Source organism: Epinephelus lanceolatus, chromosome 1, assembly GCF_041903045.1.
Source record: "Epinephelus lanceolatus isolate andai-2023 chromosome 1, ASM4190304v1, whole genome shotgun sequence".
Classification (NCBI taxonomy): Eukaryota; Metazoa; Chordata; class Actinopteri; order Perciformes; family Serranidae; genus Epinephelus; species Epinephelus lanceolatus.
In genome coordinates, this window is record NC_135734.1 from 11,644,473 (window position 1) to 11,669,282 (window position 24,810).

The 24,810-nt window shown below is 39.7% G+C and overlaps 1 protein-coding gene across 1 annotated transcript in view; it reads left to right on the top strand.

Moving 5' to 3' along the window:
* cntn6 (contactin 6) overlaps positions 1-10,413 on the top strand; it is a 180,969-nt gene extending 170,556 nt beyond the window's left edge. The window contains exon 24 of the mRNA XM_033625516.2: positions 5,098-10,413. Coding sequence (XP_033481407.2) covers positions 5,098-5,186 — 89 coding nt within the window. The 3' untranslated portion in view covers positions 5,187-10,413. The remainder of the gene's footprint in view (positions 1-5,097) is intronic.
* The last annotated feature ends 14,397 nt before the right edge of the window (positions 10,414-24,810 follow it).

The window sequence follows — 24,810 nt, forward strand, 5'->3', positions numbered from 1 at the left end:
CTTCAGAATACACATATGCAATAAGGCTGCACTGTATGCCTAGGAAGAAGAGACATAAAATATACAATCATCTCTGTCCAGAAGGTTGTGTTTTCAGCTTTCTTTGTCTGTCTGTGTGTTGGCAGGATATCTCAAAAAATGCTTAACAGAATTCAATGACATTTGGCAAACACTCATTAGATTCTGGTTTGTATAGTGCCACCATGTCGCCATTTATTAAACACTTTACGTTTCCCCTAATAACCCCTGACAAGTGAGCCATTTCAGCAAAATAACAGATTTTCCTGAGATTCAAGGTTTTAACTAATTTCTTTTCAAATACGCCACATTAATTTCCATCTACACAATATGACATTTTTAATGTTTTGCAAAACTTGTCACTGCCAGTAACACAAATATTATCAAATATTTATTAAACCTGGTACATAATAAATTCGGAACAAAGCTTTTCATGGAATTTTATACAAAAGTAGACATGCCTTTTTTTATGACTCCCAGATAACTGAGATTGCAACCACACATACATGACAAATATGTATGAACAGCCTGTTCTCATCCCAGTTTGTCAAAAAACAACGCTTCGTTACGCCCCTTGGCATGTTATATTGATGCTGTAGGCAACCTTTGGTGTCTGTGAAAGAATAACAAGAAGTACTGTAACTGTCTTGTATATTTTGATGTAATTTTTACTCAGGGGCATTTTGGAGGCCTTGTTGTGTTTGTTACGAAGGTTCCTTTTTCTGTATTGATGCTTTTCTCACTTTCCATGCAAACATATTCCTACAGGTTCATTTTCTAATGTAACCTGCAAGATTTAGGAATGTATATATTTTTTGAGAATGCAATTTAACAATAAGCACAATTTTTTATTCATAAGAATTTCCCCTTTTAACATTGTTGGGTGTATTTATGATTGTCACTTTATTTTTCCTCTGTCTCTGCGTATAATATTTTATATTGTCACATAAATTGATGTTTGGTATTTATGCCTTTCCAATGCACGTGGGCAAAGTGACTGATGGAAACTTTGTTACAAAACTGTTTGCCTGATGAAGGTCTAGTATCCAAAACATCACAGCACTGAAGTCATTATTTTTACATGTTAGACAGAGGGCAGGAGTTTTTCCACAAGTTGTCCCTATGACACACACAGTTTTTTGGCTACCTCCAGTATAAACTCATTCGTGGCAATACTTGAAGCTAAGGGCAAGTGATGTCATGTGGAGAGTGAGAAGTCTGCGTATAGGTGCATGACTCAAACAAATGTACCTTTAAGCCTGACCACCGCTGCTGGTGTCCCGTGTAAGACCAAAACTCAGTGTTGATTTAATGTAACGTTACATTATTTACATCCATCATGTGCTTACGTCACTCACTCAACCTATTTAAATACTTATTTTAACCCAAAACATTGTGTTTTTTTCTAAACCTAACCAAGTATTTTAATTGCCTAACTTTAGCCGTGACCATTCTGTCAATGTTAAGCAAGTGTTAGAACTCTCTCATCCAGGAGACAGTTGTGCATCACATACAGATGCTAGGGTGTGTCTCATTGAGACACCAAAAAGTGCCTTTGAGGTAGGTTTCACATCGAGGGAAGTGAGAAAGCATCGGTATTTGAGGACCTTGGATGAGAGCAAGTTGGTAAAAACTCCAAGGGGTGCTCTAAATTCAACCCACTCCGAAGTCATCAAAAATTAGCACTTGGAAAGAGACTTCCGGCATTAGACATCGACAAAAAAAGCCATGCTTTCATGTCAGGGGAAAATGCAGTGGGACAACAACGAAGGCAGCAGAAGTCCGAGTAGGGTGGGCAGGAGGGGTGGCTGATGGGTTTAACAATGCTCGTCTTTCATCTGGGAGACCGGTGTTCACTTCCTGTAAGTTTGTAAAGCCAAACCCTGTTCTTTTTCCTAAACCCAACCATGTGCATTTGTTGGTTAAACACAACATCATGTGTTTGTTGTTGAAGGAAAACAAGGTCAATGGGTGATGTTGTACTGAAGTAGTGCGTTTATTTTGAAAGAGACTGTATGCAACCTCTACATTTCCTGTGAAAACAGTGTATTTTGAAATCAGACAATGCATTTAACAGGCAGCAGTTTACACTGTGTCCCAGAACATCATAAACTAATACACCCAGGGTACCTTGCATGGGGTCCATGTCATTGGTTCGACAGCCCATTGGTTCGACATCCCATTAGTCCGACTGTCCGCGTGCTGAATGGCTCGTGGCGGGCGTATGGTGCGCCACGACCGGCTTGAGGCGGAGCAGGCTCACAGCTTATGTGTTTGTCACTTTCTTTTTCATTTTAACCCACACTATGATCTTTTCCTAACCCTAACCAAGTGGTTTTTGTGCCTAAACCTAACCAGACCTTAACCACAGGGCATCATGATGATTTCGGTACAGACTTCGGAACAATGAGTTTAGTATGGTCGAACCAATGGGCTGTCGGACCAATGGGCAGTTCCCCCTTGCATGTCATATCTTGATGTGGAAAGTCCATGACCAAACATTAATTTGTGATGAGGTCAGGGTGAGAATGTGTTGCTAAATTCTGCTGGTATTTCACTTGTACGTGGCATCAAACTGACATATTTAGATGACCATAACTGGCCATAAGTGGTCATAAGTTTGGCTTTTGCACAGTACCTCCTCGTAGGAAGCCCAAAGAGAGTGCCCAGGAATGAGGCCTTTAACCCGAGAATGAATTAGCATTTTTGCACTCCTGGTTCCCTTATCTTGGGGTCAATGGATTTTTTCAATGGGTTTTTGGTTAGATGCCTGAAATAAGGTCTGTGGTTAGTTAAAGTAGTTAAAAGACATTCACGTTTTGTTCTAGGATATAAAGTACAGTACAGGCCAAAAGTTTGGACACACCTTCTCATTCAATGCGTTTTCTTTCTTTTCATGACTATTTACATTGTAGATTCTCACTGAAGGCATCAAAACTATGAATGAACACATGTGGAGTTATGTACTTAACAAAAAAAGGTGAAATAACTGAAAACATGTTTTATATTCTAGTTTCTTCAAAATAGCCACCCTTTGCTCTGATTACTGCTTTGCACACTCTTGGCATTCTCTCCATGAGCTTCAAGAGGTAGTCACCTGAAATGGTTTTCCAACAGTCTTGAAGGAGTTCCCAGAGGTGTTTAGCACTTGTTGGCCCCTTTGCCTTCACTCTGCGGTCCAGCTCACCCCAAACCATCTCGATTGGGTTCAGGTCCGGTGACTGTGGAGGCCAGGTCATCTGCCGCAGCACTCCATCACTCTCCTTCTTGGTCAAATAGCCCTTACACAGCCTGGAGGTGTGTTTGGGGTCATTGTCCTGTTGAAAAATAAATCATCGTCCAACTAAACGCAAACCGGATGGGATGGCATGTCGCTGCAGGATGCTGTGGTAGCCATGCTGGTTCAGTGTGCCTTCAATTTTGAATAAATCCCCAACAGTGCCACCAGCAAAACACCCCCACACCATCACACCTCCTCCTCCATGCTTCACAGTGGGAACCAGGCATGTGGAATCCATCCGTTCACCTTTTCTGCGTCTCACAAAGACACGGCGGTTGGAACCAAAGATCTCAAATTTGGACTCCTCAGACCAAAGCACAGATTTCCACTGGTCTAATGTCCATTCCTTGTGTTTCTTGGCCCAAACAAATCTCTTCTGCTTGTTGCCTCTCCTTAGCAGTGGTTTCCTAGCAGCTATTTGACCATGAAGGCCTGATTGGCGCAGTCTCCTCTTAACAGTTGTTCTAGAGATGGGTCTGCTGCTAGAACTCTGTGTGGCATTCATCTGGTCTCTGATCTGAGCTGCTGTTAACTTGCCATTTCTGAGGCTGGTGACTCGGATCAACTTATCCTTAGAAGCAGAGATGACTCTTGGTCTTCCTTTCCTGGGTTGGTCCTCATGTGTGCCAGTTTCGTTGTAGCGCTTGATGGTTTTTGCGACTCCACTTGGGGACACATTTAAAGTTTTTGCAATTTTCCGGACTGACTGACCTTCATTTCTTAAAGTAATGATGGCCACTCGTTTTCTTTAGTTAGCTGATTGGTTCTTGCCATAATATGAATTTTAACAGTTGTCCAATAGGGCTGTCGGCTGTGTATTAACCTGACTTCTGCACAACACAACTGATGGTCCCAACCCCATTGATAAAGCAAGAAATTCCACTAATTAACCCTGATAAGGCACACCTGTGAAGTGGAAACCATTTCAGGTGACTACCTCTTGAAGCTCATGGAGAGAATGCCAAGAGTGTGCAAAGCAGTAATCAGAGCAAAGGGTGGCTATTTTGAAGAAACTAGAATATAAAACATGTTTTCAGTTATTTCACCTTTTTTTGTTAAGTACATAACTCCACATGTGTTCATTCATAGTTTTGATGCCTTCAGTGAGAATCTACAATGTAAATAGTCATGAAAATAAAGAAAACGCATTGAATGAGAAGGTGTGTCCAAACTTTTGGCCTGTACTGTACATCAGTAAATACCCCACTCCTGAACTTTGAGGCAGTTGCTAACAAGTGGCAAAATAAGACTACAGAACATCATCGCACCAAGCCGCGTTGAACATGGCTTTACAGTCTTGTTATGGTGGTGACATTAGGTCATGTGAGCATAGTGTAGTTCATTTGTAGTCTAACATTAGCTTTACTTCTGGTGACTGCATTTAGGCATCAAAAATAATAAGTGTTCATTTGTTAAGATTATCTTGCTAAACAAAACATGTAAGTATCAGTAACGTTTGTTCACCACAGAGTTTATTTTCAGCAATAATCCGAAATCCAATGGAAAAATCCCATAGGCTTTCTGACAAGGGAAACAGGGTGATGCTAACTTCGGCTTCGACCTACAGAGAAATGGCATCCTGGGGCACTCTTTACTTCCAGGATATAGGTGTTCTCCTATGATAACTTGCATGTGAACACCTGCATCCAGGTTAAAACTTTTAAACATATTAACAGTTATAAATGTAGATTGTAATGCTGCCTTTGCAGAAGTACATTATGTGCTGTATAATTGAAGTTATTTTAAAATGTTTTATATGCTTACCATGGTTAATAATCTTTTTTCTTTTCTTCCTATAGGTCTAAACTCAAACGGGTCTTTGAGTCCAGTTCCAATGAAGATTTGCTGTTTTATTATGTTTTTTGTATTTTTTATTTGTACTGGGTAGCTTCCTATGGCTCTATATTAAGCTGTGGACATTAGAATGAATACAGTTTATGATTCTCTTCTACGTGTCATATTTAAGGAATAAGAAGCTAACTGGAGAGTTTCTCAACCCCTGGTTTGCAAACCAAAACTGGATAGTGGGAGCGTTCTGACAGGTTGTCAAACGCCCACAAATCTGTGGCTGGGCTGTTACTCATAGGCAACAGCACAGTTACAAAACATTTTCATCTGCCTATTTTCAGGACCACTGCAATCCTCCAGGATGCAAGAGTTTGATAAACATGGGAAGATGAGTTTCTTATCTGTCATTCTGAAATGAATCTGAGCAAAGGTTCATGTCCCAGTTTCCACTTTTTACTGTCTGTTTCCGCCTATTTTGCCTCAACTTCCAAGTTATTTCTTGGCTTGATGTGACATCTGTGAATATAACAGACCAAAAGGTACAAGTTTCACACACTACACATATTCAATTTGAAAAGATTAGATCAGATTATATGTATTTACTTTGTTTTCATCACTTGGACGTAAAGTGTTCTTTATACAAAAACTGTAGCCCTATGCTATTTTCATTGTTGTTGGAGTCAAAATAACACCACAAAATTAAAGGAATATATTTTTTCGTTTCAGGAATTACACTCTTTTATGCTACGCTATGCTAAGCTAATCAACTCCAAGCTTCAGCTCCATAGTTAAAACACAGATGCAAAAGTAGTATTGATTTTGTCATCTAACTTACAACAATAACAAAAGCATATTTCCCTACATGTCAGGCACATGATATACAAGTGTCCACAGATAATGATGCATGCACCCAGAGTTCTGTGTGTGTTAGTAAGAAGCAACTTGCAGCAAACAATGGTTCACCCTCTGGTTTCATGCAATATGAAGTATACCTGGTATTTGCTGGGTACCCATGTAGTATCTCATAATTATTTGTGCACAGTTTTTCTGTAAATGTTTTCTGCTTATGTGTGCTTGTGTAGTGCTTAACACCACATAACCCAAAACCATATGACAGTTTGTTTCAAAGATAACTTTTATCTCAAAGTAGCATTAGCTCTGCTCAGCCTTACCCCCAAACAAACAGCAGTGTTTTCCTTAAAAGGAGCACTCCACTCATATAGCGTTGCACTCCTATTACATTGTCGGTTGCAAGATCGACAGTTAAAAAGAAAAAGTCAAAATCTATGCAGCAAAACCTGCCAGTTTGGTTGGAGGTTTGGGCGTGTCATGGTAGGAGTGGCTAATGTGGCCTTGAGCTGCTACCCTCAATCAGAGACAAGGACAAGCTGCAGAGGTCTGGTAGGACCCGCAGATTTTTTTCATTAACGAAATTGTCCGCTGATGCTGACTCAGGTTGTTCTCTCATCTTGAAGTGAATGTTTTTCTTGGTTTTCGTGCTAGATACCTAAAATAAGGTCTGTAATTAACACAAGCTTAAGAGACATTTTGTTGTACGACATAAAATAAGTCCATGAATGCCTCTCTTTTGAATTTTGAAGCCTTTAAAAACAGTGGATGCTAACATGTGGCTAAATAGCACTAAAGAACGTTATCATGCAGACCACAGCTTTATGACAAAGTTAAGTCATGTTATTGTGGTGTAGTTTGTTTATAAAGTAATGTTAGCTTTTTACTTCTGGTGATTGCATTTACACCTCAGAAATCATAAAAGCTGTGTTCATTCGTGTAGATTATTTTGCTGAGCAAAAACTTGTAAATATAAACGTTTGTCACTGACCTTATTTTCTGCAGCGGAAAAATCCCACTGGTTTCTGGATGAGGAAACCAAGGTGATGCTTACTTGCACGCTGGCCTCCAAAAATACATCACCCCCACACCACTCTATTAATCAAACCTTTCAAATATTGGAAAAAAAGTTTTAAAGGGATTTTTCTATAAAAAGCTTTATACAACTCTTTTTTGACCCAAAACACACTTTGATGTGTAATAAAAATTGGGCTTCCTCTTTAAATCTGCCAAAAAGTTTTGATTAAAAAAAAAAATCAACATCTGCTTTTTTGAAACTAAACACTAGACTTTAGTAAATTTCATACATGCAACATCATTAATTTTAATAATGCCCTGTCTGTTTCATGTGAAAACTAAAGCACATTACACCATGACAGTAGCCCAGGCAGTGGCAATTAGTGGCATTCCTTCTGTAAAGGTGCAATGTGTAATGCCTGGCCATATGCTGCATAGAAATAGGGGGCAGCATTTCATCAGTCTACTACTGGGTCCATACAATCTCAATTTACAGTCATCAGTTATTAAAAAAAAAAAAACAGCTAACTACCACTACTAACTAACAGCAAAGCAAGAACACGCACAGTTCGAGCAAACAAACTCTGAGAGCCAGTCAAAGTATCACTGCTGTCTTATAATCTTCATTTGGCGTAGGCCTATAGTTTATGTTATAGCTTGGTTAACTCAGTTTCAGCAAAAAAACATCATAACCATATATCGACATTAGTTGCAGTAAAGATACGTTTCTCTAAATAGCCACAGGGGCAGCCACAGCAATCGGTAGCATTTTAGCCATTTTTAAGCATTTTTCTGTTGTTATAACGCCACCCAGTTGCCAATTAGAGTTAAATTTCTCCAGTCACCTTGAGGCGTCCTGTTCTACATATCTACCAAGTTTAGTAAAAATCCATATGGCGGTTAGGCCTAGATATTATTAGAGATTATGTGAGGTCCTATGCCTACAAAGTTGTGTGGTGATTGGTGAAACCCTTGAGATGTTATACGCCTTTATGTGATGAGCTACGCCCTCTGCAATATTCATTGCCCTATAGAAGCTCAGTTTTAGTAAGTTTTCCAACTTTTGCCAAGAGGGAACTTTAGATATTGGTCCCTAGATTATGTTCACCGAGTTTCATGCAGATCGGTCAAACTTCCTAGGAAGAGATCGATTTTAAGTGTTTTTCAAAAAACTCAAAATGGCGGAAAATCTATATAACTGGAAGTTATGGGTTCTTGATGCAAAGTTGTTCCTCATGAGGAGAGGCATCTCTGTGCAAAGTTTCATGTCTCTACGAGTCAGAGTTTGCAATTTCAATCGGTTGCTATAGTGCCCCCCTTTGGCCAATTGATGTAATATTGCTTCATTCGCATCCTCCCATGACCCTCTACCACTGTGCCAAATTTCACATGGACTGACCAAGTCAGTGAGGAGAAAAATGTGGAACAGACACACAGGCACACCTACACACAGACAGAGTTTTCGTCATAATATAGTAAGATAAATCTATGGGGCTGCAGCCTTACTTCCTCCTAATGTTGGACTGAGAGCAGACAGAGAGCAGTGACTCACCATCGCCTCTCAAGGAGTAAGTGGTGTTACAAGACAGGACGGGCCGGTGCTTGGTGGTTAGCATGCTGGTTTAAGATATCTCTATTTGATGAATCTTACCTTTAAAAGACATAATTTTTTCTGCTCTTGAATTACTAAATCCAGTTTTGTTGCACTTACACAATGCAGTCCATGCCAGTTTATTTGGGGATATAGCTGTAAAGAATCCTCAGAGGACTATCTGCCAGCCTGCTGCCTCCACATGAGACATTTCTTGTTTCATTTTGCATGAAACAATTTCATTTACATGTGTCCATTCATTACCACCTGTCACTACAGGTGTGAAAAAAATCCATTAAAACAGACAATCTTCATCAACACTTTAATACACACTTCTGTACATCCACAGAGTTAGGACAGCTTTTCATGTATTTTGTGTCAATTATATGCAAGAAAACGCTGGCTTATATCATGACGCTTTTCAAACATGTATCAAGAAACACTTGGAGTTGTTGCGTAAATGGGTTGTATATGGGAACAGATAAGATGAAATACTTCACGTTTAACAAAGCTGCTTTGCCTTATCAAGTTTATAGTCATCAAACCTGCTGTCAACTACTCTTTAAAACATACAGATTGTAATTGTTTTGCAAAAGGGCAAGCATAGAATGTATGTTATTTATTTATTATTTTATCTGTAGAATTGTGTTTTATGTAACTTTTTTTTGTATTTTAATGGAGAGAAATGGCATAAGATGGGAAAAACTTAAAACACCTACTATATCCCAAACATGACAGAGAACTGAGTATGAAAACGCTCCTGAATCTGTTTGTTGCCACTGTTTCGTGCATTTAGTGCGCTTTTCAGAAAACGCTAACATTAGCATCCATCACAGCCAAGTGAATACATATACACAGAGTACTGAACAGTGAAACTGCATCTCACCTAGTAACACATGTATCATTTGAAAACAGAAACATCTGTCTTTGCCGTCCAATCTAAGCAAGACATTTTTGAATAACAGCCTTCATTTCTTGCTATTCAACATACCATAACAAGATATCGTAACACTGAATAATTTGTAGATAATATACATTCAGCTCTGTCTGATATGATGATGATGAGCATAATCTGCATTGCATTATTACATTTAATCATATTTCCCTGATGCAGAATAGTTGTAGATGAACATAATTATAGGAGACAAGTTTTCTGTTAGTTGTGACTTTCATACAAAGCACTGCTGATTGATTAAAGATGTAAGAGAGAAGGTGTTGTTAATGTTGTGAAGTGTAAAAATGTGCTACTGTAATGTTTTAGATTTCACATTTGTTTTCTCAGCGCAAATTTTATTTGTATTGCCTTATCATTATGTTGTACATACACTCCTAGGGTTTGTCATTTTCAATTCGTTGGGATGACTTTTTTGGGACAACACACTTTCCTATTCATTTTTAACAAACAACATCTTCATTATAAAAAATTTTAACCCAACATCTGTCAATAATTTGTGTGTAGATTTTCTTGAAAAGTAGCACAAATATGTTTTGGCCTTAAGAGGAATCTAGAATAGTTTGTCTCTCAGTTTCATTTGTATGCATTATTCTTTATATTTATGACTAAAGTGCTACATAAAATTCACATCAACCTAAATCGTACTTTGAAGGACTCTGTGCTGTCCCTTTACCTTTAAAATGTAACCCCTTTACATTTTTCTATTTATTGCTTTGATTTATTTATTTATATGTATGTACATCTTTTTGCTGGAATATCTCATTATGATGTCCAAAATTTGTATTTGTAATTTTTTTCTGCTTTCGTTTCTGAATAATCTGCTTCTTGAACTGAACCTGCAATTTCTTACTTCATTAAGGTAATACCATTGTATTAATATAAAACCATATCTCTGTGAGATGGCAAAAAGACTCAATAAATTCTTCACATTGAAACCCTGGATGGTTTTTTAGCGTGTGTGTGTGTGTGTGTGTGTGTGTGTGTGTGTGTGTGTGTGTGTGTGTAAATCACAGCAAATATGGTGAGAAAGTATAATGATGTTTATCCTGTGTGACTGTAACAGGTTGCACTCGTGACAGAACAGTGGAAAGGGTTTTTTTATTTTTTAGGAACAAAGCAAAATTATGAGCAAGTTGAAGCGATCACACTTATGGTTAAACTGTTGACCTAAAAATATACCTGGTAGGTCTATATGTAAATATTGTGGTGAATAATTCCCTTTATTTGAAAAGACATCTTTATAAGTAATGATTACTGAAAGTAATGTTAATGTGACATTGAGAATAGTAATAGCAGGCAGCATACCACTATTTGCTTTGTAAAGATAAAGTGGAGTAATGGCGCCCTGAGAAGAGAAGGTTATGCTCCCTGTGTGTGTGCTGCACTCCAAGCTTCTTTGTGGTTTGTTAAAGTGCTTTCAGACCTACAGATTTCTTGCTTTGTTCCAAATCAGCGACTAATTTTGTTACAAAGTTGCATAATTGCCTAAAGTTGGTTCGTGTTCTCACAGCAGCATTTACAAGTGGAGCAGATAAAATGCTCTGCACGAGAAAGCTGCTCTTGATTGGTCAGAATTTCCATGTGGGAAAAATCCAGGAAGTATACAAAACATTGAGGAAGAGTACACTTGCAGGATACATGTGACACTTTCTAATGTCACAATGGAGGGACAACTATGCAGGTTGATTTTAGCGCTGGTCATTGTGGACTATATTGCTGTTGTTCATTTTAGTCAAACCATACAGTTTGAAAACGAGGCGCGGCTCCAACTAAAAAACAATGTTTTGCATTGGATGTGCTGAATGTGCATATTAAGGCAGTACAGGAGGAGGTGCACATTAATAATCCTTCAAGACTGTAACATACTCATGTTTAACCCCATTCTCGGAACCCATTGACTGTATTACACAGCCTCTGGGGGCAGACCCCCGATTTTTTGGCATTCCGGTATGATTTGGGCAGAGGAGGCGAATTTCCGTTTCCGACTTCCGTTTATATATAAGTAAATATGCTGAACCATTGTGATGGATTCAGAGTTTGCAGTGACGCCAATTATGTTCCACCTCGTTAGTTCACCGCACGGACCGTTTAACCTGGCAACAACTGCAGCCGGCTCAAACGTGATTGGTCAATATCACACGGACTACAAACAGTTTACAACTGGAAACCAGAGCTCTTCCGCTCTTCTTCCAGAAGCAAGATCTCCGGGGTTTGCCTATAGACTCTACATTCACTGAATGTAGAGTCTGTGTATAGAGACTAGATTAACCCGAACAATGTGTCATGTGACTGCAGTTGGTTCGGATTAAGGTCGGAACACGTTCTCACCACAAATTAACTGCATCAGAGTTCGTTTGTACCTGGACGGAGACCATTTCTTCCAGAAGGTCTTGGTTGTTTTGGTGCACCCCTGAGTGCGATTGCTGCGTTCACACCTGCCCAAACAAGCACCCTTATGGTAAAGTGGTCTGGCCACGCATGCAGTTAGTGCATGTGTGTATAAAATTTATTCATAGATCTTAACTATGTGTTTGGTCCTTATTCTCCACAAGCAAAGACTACTGACCGAAAGAAACTTGCTTCTTTTTTTGCTTCCATCATTCTGTTCCATTTTCTGTTTGGTCTCTTTGCTTCCTTTGTTCTTACTGTCTATGGTCTACTCCAACTATATTGGAGATGACTTCTGTCAGCTATGTGGGAAATGGAATTGTGAATCTTCTCTCTGTGTGAGACAGCTGAGCAATACTTCATTCTCTAATAGCTACATTGATGATCATTCAAGCAATAAATCAAATGTAATGACCATTAGTCTGACTGGACGTCAAACAACAGATGATCCGGTGGAAATTCAGCACATTTCTAAAATTTGTCAAAGACAACCATTAAATCAAAGTTAATTCATACATACCGCTTTTCCACTGAATGACCTCTGGTTCTTGAGCCACTTACGCTCAGGATTTTTGGACCTTTGGTGCTATCTAGTGAACCAGCTCCCATTTCCACCAGTTCTGAGCAACTGAGGTGTGGAACCATTTTAATTAAGACTGCATCATCAACAGAGGATGTTGCACAATGCACATCAGAAGTAAACAGTAGTTGCAAGATGGCAAATTGCATTTTTTACCTGAAAAGTAATGTACCACAAATTGTATGTAACCCATGAAATCAGTAAGGCAGTCATCATGTGACCAATGTGCTGACAGGAGTAAATGAGGAAGTACTCTGCCTAAGGAGGAAGTTTTGGGTGGTGGATGGGTCACAAAGCACAGGACTATCCCCAAGAGACCGGTGTTTGGAACTGTGTGAAACCAAGTGATCTTAATCTATTTACTTTGAGGTATGTTGTCACCATGTTTGTTTTCCTAAACCTAACCTATGTAACCTTACTTGCCTAAACATAATAAAAAGTCTGTAACCTCAATGTGGGGTGCTAATTCGTTAGATATCATGTGAACCATTGTATAAGAATACGTTGATCTGCAAGCTTATGTTTTGTCATTACAGATATTTGTTTTTATCCATAAAACAAGCACAAACTATCTATTAATTATAACAGGACGGCTGCTTGCTTGACTTCTCCATTGTTGCATTCTCCATCCTTTCTTCCCAGCCTGTAGAATATAACACTCCCACCGATGTCATCATGGTCCACACTTCAGGTCAAGGAAAACCTGCTAGTTTTTAGTGGAAACCAACTTTTCAGGTTCCAAATCAATTTATATTTGGTCGAGATGCTTTGAATGGTTCAAAGTTAGGTGCTAAACCAGAACTGGGCATTCCATGTTGGTGAAAAATGGGTAAAAGTGTCTGCAAGCAGGAGGACCTAGAGCCAAGTCCCCAGATACAGGAGTTTGAGCACTTTAAATTACTCCAGTACTAATACAAATATAGTGTCCGCTGCCAAGCCTTTCACTAAAACATCATATTACCAAACAGGTATTTCTAAAGACTGTCTGACTTTCAGTCTCATAATATTAGCTGTTATTCTGAGAGGCAGATTATTTCATCAAAGTTATGTACATACTCATAAAGGTGATATCAGTGGCAAAGATCCTGGTTGAGGCAATTTAATGTATGATGGATTAGGCAGTTTATCCCCGGCATTAGTCTTGGAAGATAAAATCAGCAGTGATATGACTTTCCTCAGAGCTCACCGGAAGCTTTCTGATCTCAGTGTCATAATGAAATTGATTTACTGTAAACATGTCCAACATGAGGGGATATATTTGGCTTTTCTTTTTGTTTTTTTGAAGACAACTAAATATTCTCAGTTACAAATTCACTAGGGGAGAGTCAAAGTTAAACTCTTATAAACCTGATAAGGCATGCACTGTATGTTGAGAATTTCAGGAACTTACATCAATATACTTGTTCGAGACTCGCTTTCGCTTTACAAAACTGCTGCACAATCTCCTTTGACTTTAAGCCGCCTGTTCTGCTGGTGCAAAATTCGGCCTTAAATATGTAAAGCAACTGGAAGAACCAGAGCTTGACTCACAGCTTGAAGCTAATCCTTTATTCATGGAAATCTCCTGAGAATGGCAGCATACGAGGGGTGGCTTCTTTACCTTTGCTGGGCTGTGCATGTCGTGCTGCTTAGAATCCACCTCCACTCATTATCAACATGTGACGGCTCATGTGGGACAATCCGAAGAAACTGCTTAGGTCACCAGATAAGCGTGGGGTGATCCGTCATAAACTAAACCCAAAGCTCTTATTTTAGTCCACATTTGGTTTCATCTCACACACACACACAGGCATACACACTGCTAAGAAAAGTCAAACATGGAGTGGATTGGTGTGGGGAGGTAGGCAGGAGGCTCTGTTCCTACATCCAGTTTGAAAATATGATTTGATGTTCATATTGAAAGTGTGTAGGGGGTGGGGAGGAACTGACAATACTTTCTGGTATTGTCGAGGTGTAGGCTGCGAGATATGTCAGAAAGTGACAGCGTGTGGACCTGAGCTGAGCTCTAAAGTAGGGATAAAGTGGTGTGATGGACAGAAGATTGGCTGTGAATTAAAAAGACCATGAGCCCTCTCCAAGCACCATGGGACAGCTGACAGGCAGCCTGTAGAGCTCTCCTCCCAGGTTCACAGGGAAAAGGCTCTGTGTGGAAGACCAGTGGTGAAGGCCGGGACTGACAAACGCTGCACTCCTCACTTTCATTTTTTATTGTGGCCCATGGATGCCAACATGTCTTTGCAGGATCTTACTGTTAGGTGGATATTGTGTTGTGGATGTTGCAGATGTAAAATAATCATGAATCATAATAAATATGATACCATGGAGAAAAGACATCATTTTCATAGTCGGTTTAATAAAAACAAGTCCTTCAAGGGACCTGGCTCAAAGTATACATTCAGATTTCAACAGTTTTGCCCATAATTTATTATGGGCAAAACTTATTCATCGCACATTGAAACTAGTGAAAGGTGTCATAATGTCAATATGATCATCAAGAGACCACTTTCACAGTCTGTATTTGCTAAAAACTGCACGTCACACGGAAAAAAATGTTCTCGGCTGAGCACACACAGCTAGTGTGGCTGCTCTAACCTGTTAACACACAGGTTACACAATGCACAGCTGCTGCTCACACGGGCAGTGTGTTCGGGGTGTGAGGACTGCAGATTCCAACCAGCTGAATCTTCTCACATGTGCCATGCATGAACCTTCAGTTAGGATTCTTCACTGTTAATTGTTCAGGAGGTTTTCACCAGAGAACAAATTATCTGCAGAGGTCTCTTCCTCTCCAAAACACATGGAGCATGCGTTGAGGAAAATCAATAAAAACACTGAATAAAGCAGTTTCATGTTACAAATCTCCAACACTGTTCGGCTTGTCACAGACAGGCCACTAGCCTAGCACCTGCCAATGTGTGCTCACTTTTTGCAGAGTTATTTACTGGAAGCCAAATTATCTGTGATTTAAACTGGTAAAAACACTGATAAAGCAGTCTCACATTACAAATCTTTGTTTTTCTGACACTGTTATGCTCATCGCAGTAGGTCTATGGTGGCTGAAGCAACAGGGTGAAAACACAACAGCCCTATCTAGAGCCAATGTGTGGTTTATCCATTGTGAACTACTGTAGAATCATGGTGGTGTAACATGACAGACTTCATGAACAAGGACCTGCTCCTTATGGAGATATAAAAAGCTCAATCTAAGGTAAGAACAACACACAGTTTCTTATTTTCAGGTGATAATGCACTAAAGAACTCATACTAATTATACTGTGTTCCATTTCTGTCAGTGTATCTGCCAAAATCCAACACACTGGACCAAAAAGTAAAATTAAATAAAAGGTACTATGCATAATGGTCCATTTCAGAATAATGTATGTCACTGGATTATAATTAGTGATGCATTAATTTGTAAGCATCACTTACGTTGCAGCTGATAAAGGTGGGGCTGTTTTTAATGTTTCTTGTATACTGTTGGCTAGCTTTATCCATAATAATACTTTTGTATACTTTTGTATAATCCAAATCCACAAAGTAACCAATAGACTAACTAAACACGACAGATAACTGCAGTGGGGTAAAAAGTACAATACTGTCTTCCAGAGTGGAGTAGAGGTATAAAATAACATTAAGTTATATTAAATGAAAATATTTAAGCAAAGTGCAAGTACCCAAAATTGCATTTAAGTGCAGTTACTTTGTAAATGTAATTACAGGTCCAGTGTGTAGGGTTTAGTGGCATTTAGCAGTGAGGTTTTAAAACTGAAACTGCTACCATGTGCCAAGTAGCCAATGTAGGAGAACTACAGTGGCTGATGAGAAAACGTGAATGGCTTTATCTAGAACCAGTCTTTGGTTTGTCCATTTTGGGCTACTGTAAAAACAACATGGTGGACTTCCTTATAGAGGACCGGCTCAGTATGCACAAATAAACGACTCATTCTAACAGAGGTGGGGGACTCGAGTCACATGACATGACTTGGGGCCGACCTGAGTTGCAAATTTGAGGACTTGAGACTTGACGAAAGACTTGACTTTGACTTGGTATTCATGACTTGAGACTTGACTTTGACTTGTGACAGATGACTTGAAAGGACTTGATTTTTTTATTTAGCATTTGTATTTTTCTAGATATTGAGAAGTTAACGTTTTATTTTTAGAATATGATGACGCTTACTGCAGTGGGGGAAGACTGACTGGCAGATATTCGTGACCACGCTACCACTTCCCCCTGCCAGCAGCTCTCCTTGGAGGAATGGCGCCATGTACAGCAGCATCATGAGCTTCACTATGTGGTTTTATTCAGTTCTATCTGTGTGGTACTTGTGAGTTAGGTTTTTTAATAACTCATTAAGTATTAAACATGTTTTGCAACCAGTAACACACTGTCAGCTCCAGGCCGTTACGCACACACAGTCACCACTGTGCGCCGTGACATAGTTTCCCCAGTGACATGTTTTTTAGCCTCGTTCCTGCTCGGCTCACGTTTGGGGATTTTAACAGTGTGTTATTACCTCACCTGCAGGTATGTTATGTGAGTGGAGTCTTTCACCCTTACCAGAGGGCTTGGAGCAGGAGAGGAAGTGTTTAAATCCTTTACTCTAGTAAAAGTACCTAATACCACCCTGTAAAAATACTCTAAAGTATTACAAGAAAAAGTACTGAAAACATGTCTCCTGTGACTGTTGTAGTCTACTACTATAAATAATCTTATGAGATGATTTTGACTCATGCATTAATGTATAAGCAGGATTTGACTGTTGTAGTTGGTTGAGGTGGAGCTGATTTTGAACCATTAACTAATGATTATCATCATAATGGATTAATCTGCTGATAGTTTTCTCCATTAGTAGATTATTAGTCAAAAATTCTGGAAACAGTGAGAGATAGGGTCACACTGACCCAGAGCCCAAAGTGACACCTTCATAATGTTTGATTTGTCCAACCAACAGTTTGAACATAACATAAAAATTATTAAATAATAAAAAGCAAAAGCAACAAAAAAAATTCTGATATTTGTGAAGCTGGAGCCATGAAATGTTTTTAGATTAAAAACGACTTAAATGATAATCAAAATAGTGACAAATTTATTTTCTGTCAATTCAAAATTTGACTCATAGTTCCAGCTGTATCTGTACATTTTCATATATTTTGTGTGCAAACATCTTCATTTTTAAAGTAACTAGTAACTGAAGCTGTCAGATAAATGTAGTGGAGTAGAGGTACAAGTGGAATGAGAAGAAAAAACTCGGATTTGTACTCACAGTACCTGGGTAAATGTCTTTAGTTACATTCCACCACTGGGTGCAGTTTATATTATCTTTATGAGTTTGTGAGTATGACTTGACTTGTGACTTACTTGACCTGAACAGTGACTTGACTTGACATGCTTGACTTACAGCAAGGACTCCACTTGTTTGATTTTCCCCACAGTAACTTGGAAATGCTTGAGACTTGAAGGTTACGACTTGCTTATGACTTGCGCGTGTGACTTGCTCCCACCTCTGCATTCTAAGGTAACAAAACCACAACGTATTCTGATGATTAAAAAAACTAATGAAAACATGGTTGTGAATATTATATACCATAGCCCCTTTCCCTCCAACATTTCCAGGAACTTTTATTACCAGGAATTTATTTACCTGGGTAAAATAATTCCTGGTAATCTGTGTGGTTTGCGTTTCCACTGCTCCGCCAGCTTGGCTGGTTACATGCTGGTGTAGAGAGTTGGGGCTGTTTGTCTCAGCCAGCAGCAAAGTTTTAAAGTATTTTAAGATAAGTGTCAAGCTTAGTTAGTTAGTCTACATACAGACAGCTGTCATTTGAGCTTATTAGGAACAATTCGCTACCGGCCGAACTAGCGTGCTGTCCTTGTGTAAGACATAACGTTAGCAGAGTTGGGTATAATGTGTTACAAAGTAATGCGTTAGAGTACTTTGATTACTTTTTGCAGTAACGAGTAACCTAACGCATTAGTTTGCTGTTTGAGTAATCAAATACTTAAGTACATTTTCAAACAAGACATCAGTTACTTCCGTTACTTTTAGAACGCTGGTCCTTCAGCTCCGAAACAGCAACGGCTGTCGTTTGGTTCTAATAACGGAGATTATGTTAAACCTATCAGTCTGAAAGAAGCCACGGAGCTTGTGGCTCGCTACGTGGTCGGAGAAATGCTGCTGTTGTCTATGGTGGAGTCTAAATAGGTGGAGTAGGACTCGCTGACAGACATATTTCAAACTCAGGAGGACTTGCATTATGCCTGGTACACGCGACACGCTGGTACTCAACAATTATCCCCGGTCGTCTTTCACGGCGTGTGTGATGTCAGGTTATTCTTGTCCTATTTTTAGCACTTTCATTATTATTTGAGTCACTGTGTCTGTTCATGTGCCAGCTGACATGTTGTTGTAGTCACCTAAAAGCGTCAGCAGATGGCAGGAGCTACATTTGAAGAGCCATAAGTAATCTGTCAAGTTACTGTATCTTCCACAGGAAGTTCTGACAGATGTTTCAGAATAAAAGCCTATTTAGAAAATGGAGGGATTCTCTAGCCGAGGTTATAAGGGGCTTTTAATTTGAAACAAGTGTTGAGTTTGAAACGACGGTGCGATATGTTAACTTTACAAAGACAACGGAGCAGATATAAAGTAAATCTATAAACACACAGAGGGGTTAATAAATAACGGACCGTCTATAATGTAGTTTGTTTCAAATGAAGCTGGGAGCCTCTGCAGTTGTGGTGAGTAAAAGCCCCGCCGCTATTTGTTAATGTTATTACTTTATGTCCGACCGTGAGGATGTACCATTGTTTGCTAGCTTGATGCTAATGACAGTAACGTTAACTCAGCGGGTTGACAAAGTGCCTCTGCTGTTTCACACCATCATTTCCCCCTTTTACTCTGTGTGGTAACATCCGTAGAGGAAATATTAAAAAGGCTGGGGTGTTGCTGTCATACAGTTGTCTACGGCAGCAGATCATTCTGTGTTTCTACTGGTCAAAGTAACGGCTGTGATGGGAGAATTGGATCTCAGTGAAGGGCAAGTGGTCCATAACTTTAATTTTGGAGACAAAAAAAATGTAGGCTTAGCGCCCTGTGGTCCATTGCCCAATAGGAAATGTAGAATACTCAAAAGTACTTTAGAAGTGCTTGAGTTACTTTTCTCAGGGAGTGACGTTGGAAGTACTTTTAAAGTAATTGAGTTACTTTACTCAGGGAGTAACGCAGTAAAGTAACTGGTTACGTTTTTAAAAAGTAACGCAGTAACGTACTTTGATTATGTTTAAAGTAACCCTTACACAACACTGAACGTTAGTGTCGGTGGATGAGAGACTGCGGACAGAGCACATTGAGTATCGCTGTCTACATGTTTACATGTTCATGCTTGGCTTCTTACTCGCCAGGGTTAATGTCACTTACAGTAACGAGTGTAGCTGCCGTCAACTCGAGTCATTTTCAAGTTATCTTAACTTCGTTATGCTGCGGCCACTCAGCTGTTCATCAGTTACCGTGTTGCGTCGATGTATGTGTGTGTGTGTGGAGGAGTTCAGCGCCGGCACAAAAGAACCGATACCGTTAGCGCTTATCAATACTACGGTCTTTGATAATTTAGCCCCGGGGCTAATTTAGTACCAGGTTTTGGTACCCATCCTTAATCAAAACACATATTAAGTGTAGCCTGTAGAACTGAAATAAAGTTTGCAGCAGCTGCCCGTACCAGGAAGTGCGGAACACTGCGTGTGTGTCCCACTGATCAGCATTCCTCAGCACACTGCCCTGCCCCTCAAGAATTCCAGGTTATCTGAAAAGTCCTACCCCTCTACTAGGTAATTTTTCTAGGGTAAATTTGGGCTTGAGGGAAAGTTTTTTACCCGGGTAATTTCGGTGGAAACGCACCAAGGTTTTTCAAAATCCCAGGTAAATGAGAAAAGTTCCTGCGGTGGAAAAGGGGCTCATGTCTGCCAGTAGATGCCCCTGAATCCTACACACTGGATTTTTAATGTACAAACCATTGATCATATCATTGACCAGCGTTTTAACATTGGCACTATGGCAGCTCAGTTCAGCCAGTATTTTTACTGTCCTGCAGGACAATAAAAACAACAGTGGAAAAGAAATGGATTTGATGGCTTGACTGATATTTGGGGAGAAGCCTCAATTCAAGTCAAAAATAGAGGGCAGACATCAAAACCAGGATGTGTTCAAAACAAGCTGCAGATATGTGACATCTTTTGTTACTGTCACTCTTCACACAGTCTTTTCAACATGGCTGTCAGTTCATATTGGTGTCACATATTGGTTACATCCTAGAATAGATATGAAGGAAACATCCAAAAAAGTCTGATACGAGCAGCAATTCAGCGCTGAGCATGAAGGTCTGTGGCCTATTTTACGCTTCTGCGACAGAGTGAATGCTCATACTAACGACACTTCTCTAACACTGATATGATTCTGTAGTTTTGAATGCATTCTATGTCTAATCTGCTGTCATATAGTACAGCGTGTCTTCTTTCCCTCTGCATTGTGTATGAATTCCTGGTTAGTATATGCACTACAGAGTGTGTCAGTCTCCCATTATTGATTAGCTGCTGTAGAGCTGAAACGTAATCAACAAACAATCATCTCATGAATCCACCATCACATGTCCTGTTTTACTCAAAGCAAAGTTTACATGTTTTACACTTGTGAGCGATTTGTCTTTTCATTTGACATTAGGGCACACTGCCTGCTCTGTCATTCAGTACACAGCAATAATGTCTTCTTATCTGTCATACCCTGCCAACAGACCTTTAGCATTTCGGCCCATTAATGCATGTATGCCATTAACCTTGGAAATCACCGGGGATCTGGACGTTGCTGTGTCGATCGGTCCTCTGTAAATTATTGATCAGAGAAACATGAGTTTATACGCCATCATCTGTTGCCTACATATGTGTCATATTACTTGCGCTGGAGCTTCTAATGCACACAGGCAGCTTCCTCTATTTTTACATCGATTCATAACTCCATGGATCTTAACTACCAGTGATTGGACTTATCTTCATCCTCTTTATTCTAGATTCTGATAAACACAAAATGAAATAGATGCTCTCATACTCTTTATTTTTGTGCAAGTTGATACTGGGCTTATATCTTATAAATGTGTAAATAGTGATTCTATCTTCTGTGGTCTCTTCTGGCTGATAAACATACAGCACATTTAATCTGCTCTGTAAATAGGATGATGCACTAGTCGGTAGATAAACTTTGATATAAGACAACACTGCACCACACTGATGTACTGTAAGGCTGCCTCTACACAGCCAGATTGGACGTGCTTACTAAATATTTGCAGTGGCGTTAATGCATGCGGATGCGCATGTGTGTAAAGACTGCTCATCTATCATTGTGTGATTATTCAAATTGATAACGGGGAGAGATTTACTAAACTGGTAACCCTAAGGATGTGCATAGTATTAACGGCAAGGAGTTTGACAAGGCTGCGGCCCAGCATGTGAGAAAGCACAGAATGTGACGGGAAAAGACTGTATTTGAAATGCCAGTGTGGCTGAAGAAGAGTTATTATGCTGATGTGTAACATGCTCCACAACCTACCATCCACACAGTCGTTAGCACATTGATGAAGCTCAGGGGGGAGCATAGAGACATACAGAGACAGTTATCAAATTATTTCACATGAGCCTGATTTATATAATCAATATAATTATTACATATAAATAATTATATAATCAACCTGAAGCAGCTGATTATACAGTCATTAATGGAGAATGTAAATTACTTTCCACATAAAAGTCTAAGCTCGATCTCGTTCCCAGATTGGCAAAGAATGATGCTTTGTCACTCCATTTGGCATGAAGGCACCTTTAGGCCCTGATCAAAAAGTGTTTTAGCAGCTGGGGGCACCTTTTTGAAACTGTTTTTAATGAGTGAAGCTTTGTGCACGCTTTCTGCGCTCTAGGCACCGGGCAATTGTGCTGGAGCACTCTGAACTCCTCAAGTTGAAAAAACTTCAACTCAAAGCAGAATAACTTCCCACGTCATCTCTTGTTTTGTCATCTTTTTTCCCATTGTCCAATTGGATGCTTTGAGAGGCGGTCCTTCTGTGGTGGTTACAGCAATAGGTTTACAGTTGGTAAACAATGGAAACTGGAGAAACTGGTGGTAGCGGTAACTGGATACCCAGATCTATACGGCCCGACGATAGACAGCAGATTGTCAAACTGCCCCCCAGTCATCCTAAAATATGTTAGAAACAGCCGACATCAAGGCGAAGCTCCTGGACCAACTGGTGGTACTCCCTATGATCCACCCTCTGTATTAGGGTCTCATGTGCCCACACTATTTCCCTGTGCCCGACAAACTATTTGCTGACAGCCTCTCACTCTCGAACAGAGCTACAGCAAGTACCCTCTTACCCTCTAAATGAATACACGGTGAATTGATTACACAGGAAGATTAGAGTAAGGAGGTGAGTCCATGGTTGCCTGGCAACAATAAAAAGGCGCAGCAAACTTTTTTTTTTTTTTTTTTACGAGTGGCATTCAATTATAAAAAAGGTAGTGTGGCACACCTCGCGTGGGGTGCATCTCCCAGTAACGTGAAAGGGTGCCTTTGGCATTGGTGTCACAGGCAAGGTGCATGACAAAAGCGTCAGTATTTGATGACCTGAGACCTTGATTTATTTCAATCCTGCATATTTCCCATCAATGTGGCTATTATGACTCTATTAGTCATGCTACCTTTGCTTTCACAAGCTCTGTTGTAAAGATTCAATTAAACAAGGACATGCACAAAACACTTTATATTGGTACAAGCTGCGGAATTTTACATGTATCCAGGGGCGACTCTAGGATCAGAGGTTTAGGGGTGCTGAGCACCCAGAGAGCTGCCCGGCCAAGCAAGATAAATTTTACTGTTTTGTACATTTTAACTCAATTTCATTCCCAAATTTGTGAAAGAAAAGCACAACACTTTTTGGGAAAGTCTGTGACTAAACCATCAAATCTGATAAAGGTTATTTAAATGCTGAGCCACAGAAAAAGAGGAATGGATTGGAATCATAAAAGACAACTCATTTTGATACAGCAGCTCCTCAACATACACATAAACAGTATGTATGTTTCTGGAGTAAACCAGCCCCCTATAGTGAGTACCAAAAATACCAAAAATGGACCTTGGACTTACAGTGCCCTCCAAAAGTATTGGAACAGTGAGGCCAATTCCTTTATTTTTGTTGTAGACTGAAAATATTTGGGTTTGACATCAAAAGATGAATATGGGACAAGAGATCAACATTTCAGCTTTCATTTCCAGGTATTTACATCTGGATCTGATACACAATTTAGAAGACAGCACCTTTTGTTTGAACCCACCCATTTTTCATGAGAGCAAAAGTATTGGAACATGTGACTGACAGGTGTGTTTTGTTGCCCAGGTGTCTCCCAATTACATTGATTATTCAAACAATAAATAGCACTGAATGTCTGAGCTCAGTTTCAGATTGGGTACGATAGGTTTTGCCTGTGCAGACTGCATTTAGAGGTGGAACCAACATGAAAACCAGAGAGCTGTCTATGGGTGAAAAAGAAGCAATTGTGAATCTGAGAGAAGATGGACAATCAATCAGAGCCATTGCACAAGCATTGCCCATAGCCAGTACAACCATTTGGAATGTCCTGAAGAAGAAAGAAACCACAAAGAAACCACTGGTGTACTAAGCAACAGACGTCAAACAGGTAGACCAAGGAAAACATCAGCAGTTGATGACAGAAACATTGCGAGAGCTGTAAAGAAAGACCCTGAAACAACTGTTAGTGACATCAGCAACAACCTCCAGAGGGCAGGAGTGAAGGTATCACAATCTACTGTTTGCAGAAGACTTCATGAACAAAAGTACAGAGGCTACACCAGATGATGCAAACCACTCATTAGCAAGAAGAATAGAAAGGCCAGGCTGGAATTTGCCAAAAGGTACAGAGATGAGCCTCAAAAATTCTGGGAAAAAGTTTTATGGACTGATGAGACAAAGATTAACTTTTTCCAAAGTGATGGAAAGGCGAAAGTTTGGAGAAAGAAAGGATCTGCTCATGATCCCAAACATACAAGCTCATCTGTGAAACACGGTGGAGGGAATGTCATGGCTTGGGCTTGGCATGGCTTCTTCTGGGACGGGCTCTTTCATCTTCATTGATGATGTAACACATGATGGCAGCAGCAAAATGAACTCAGAAGTCTACAGAAACATTTTGTCTGCTAATTTAAAGAAAGATGCAGCCAAACTGATTGGGAGATCCTTCATCATGCAGCAAGATAACGACCCAAAACACACTGCCAAAACAACAA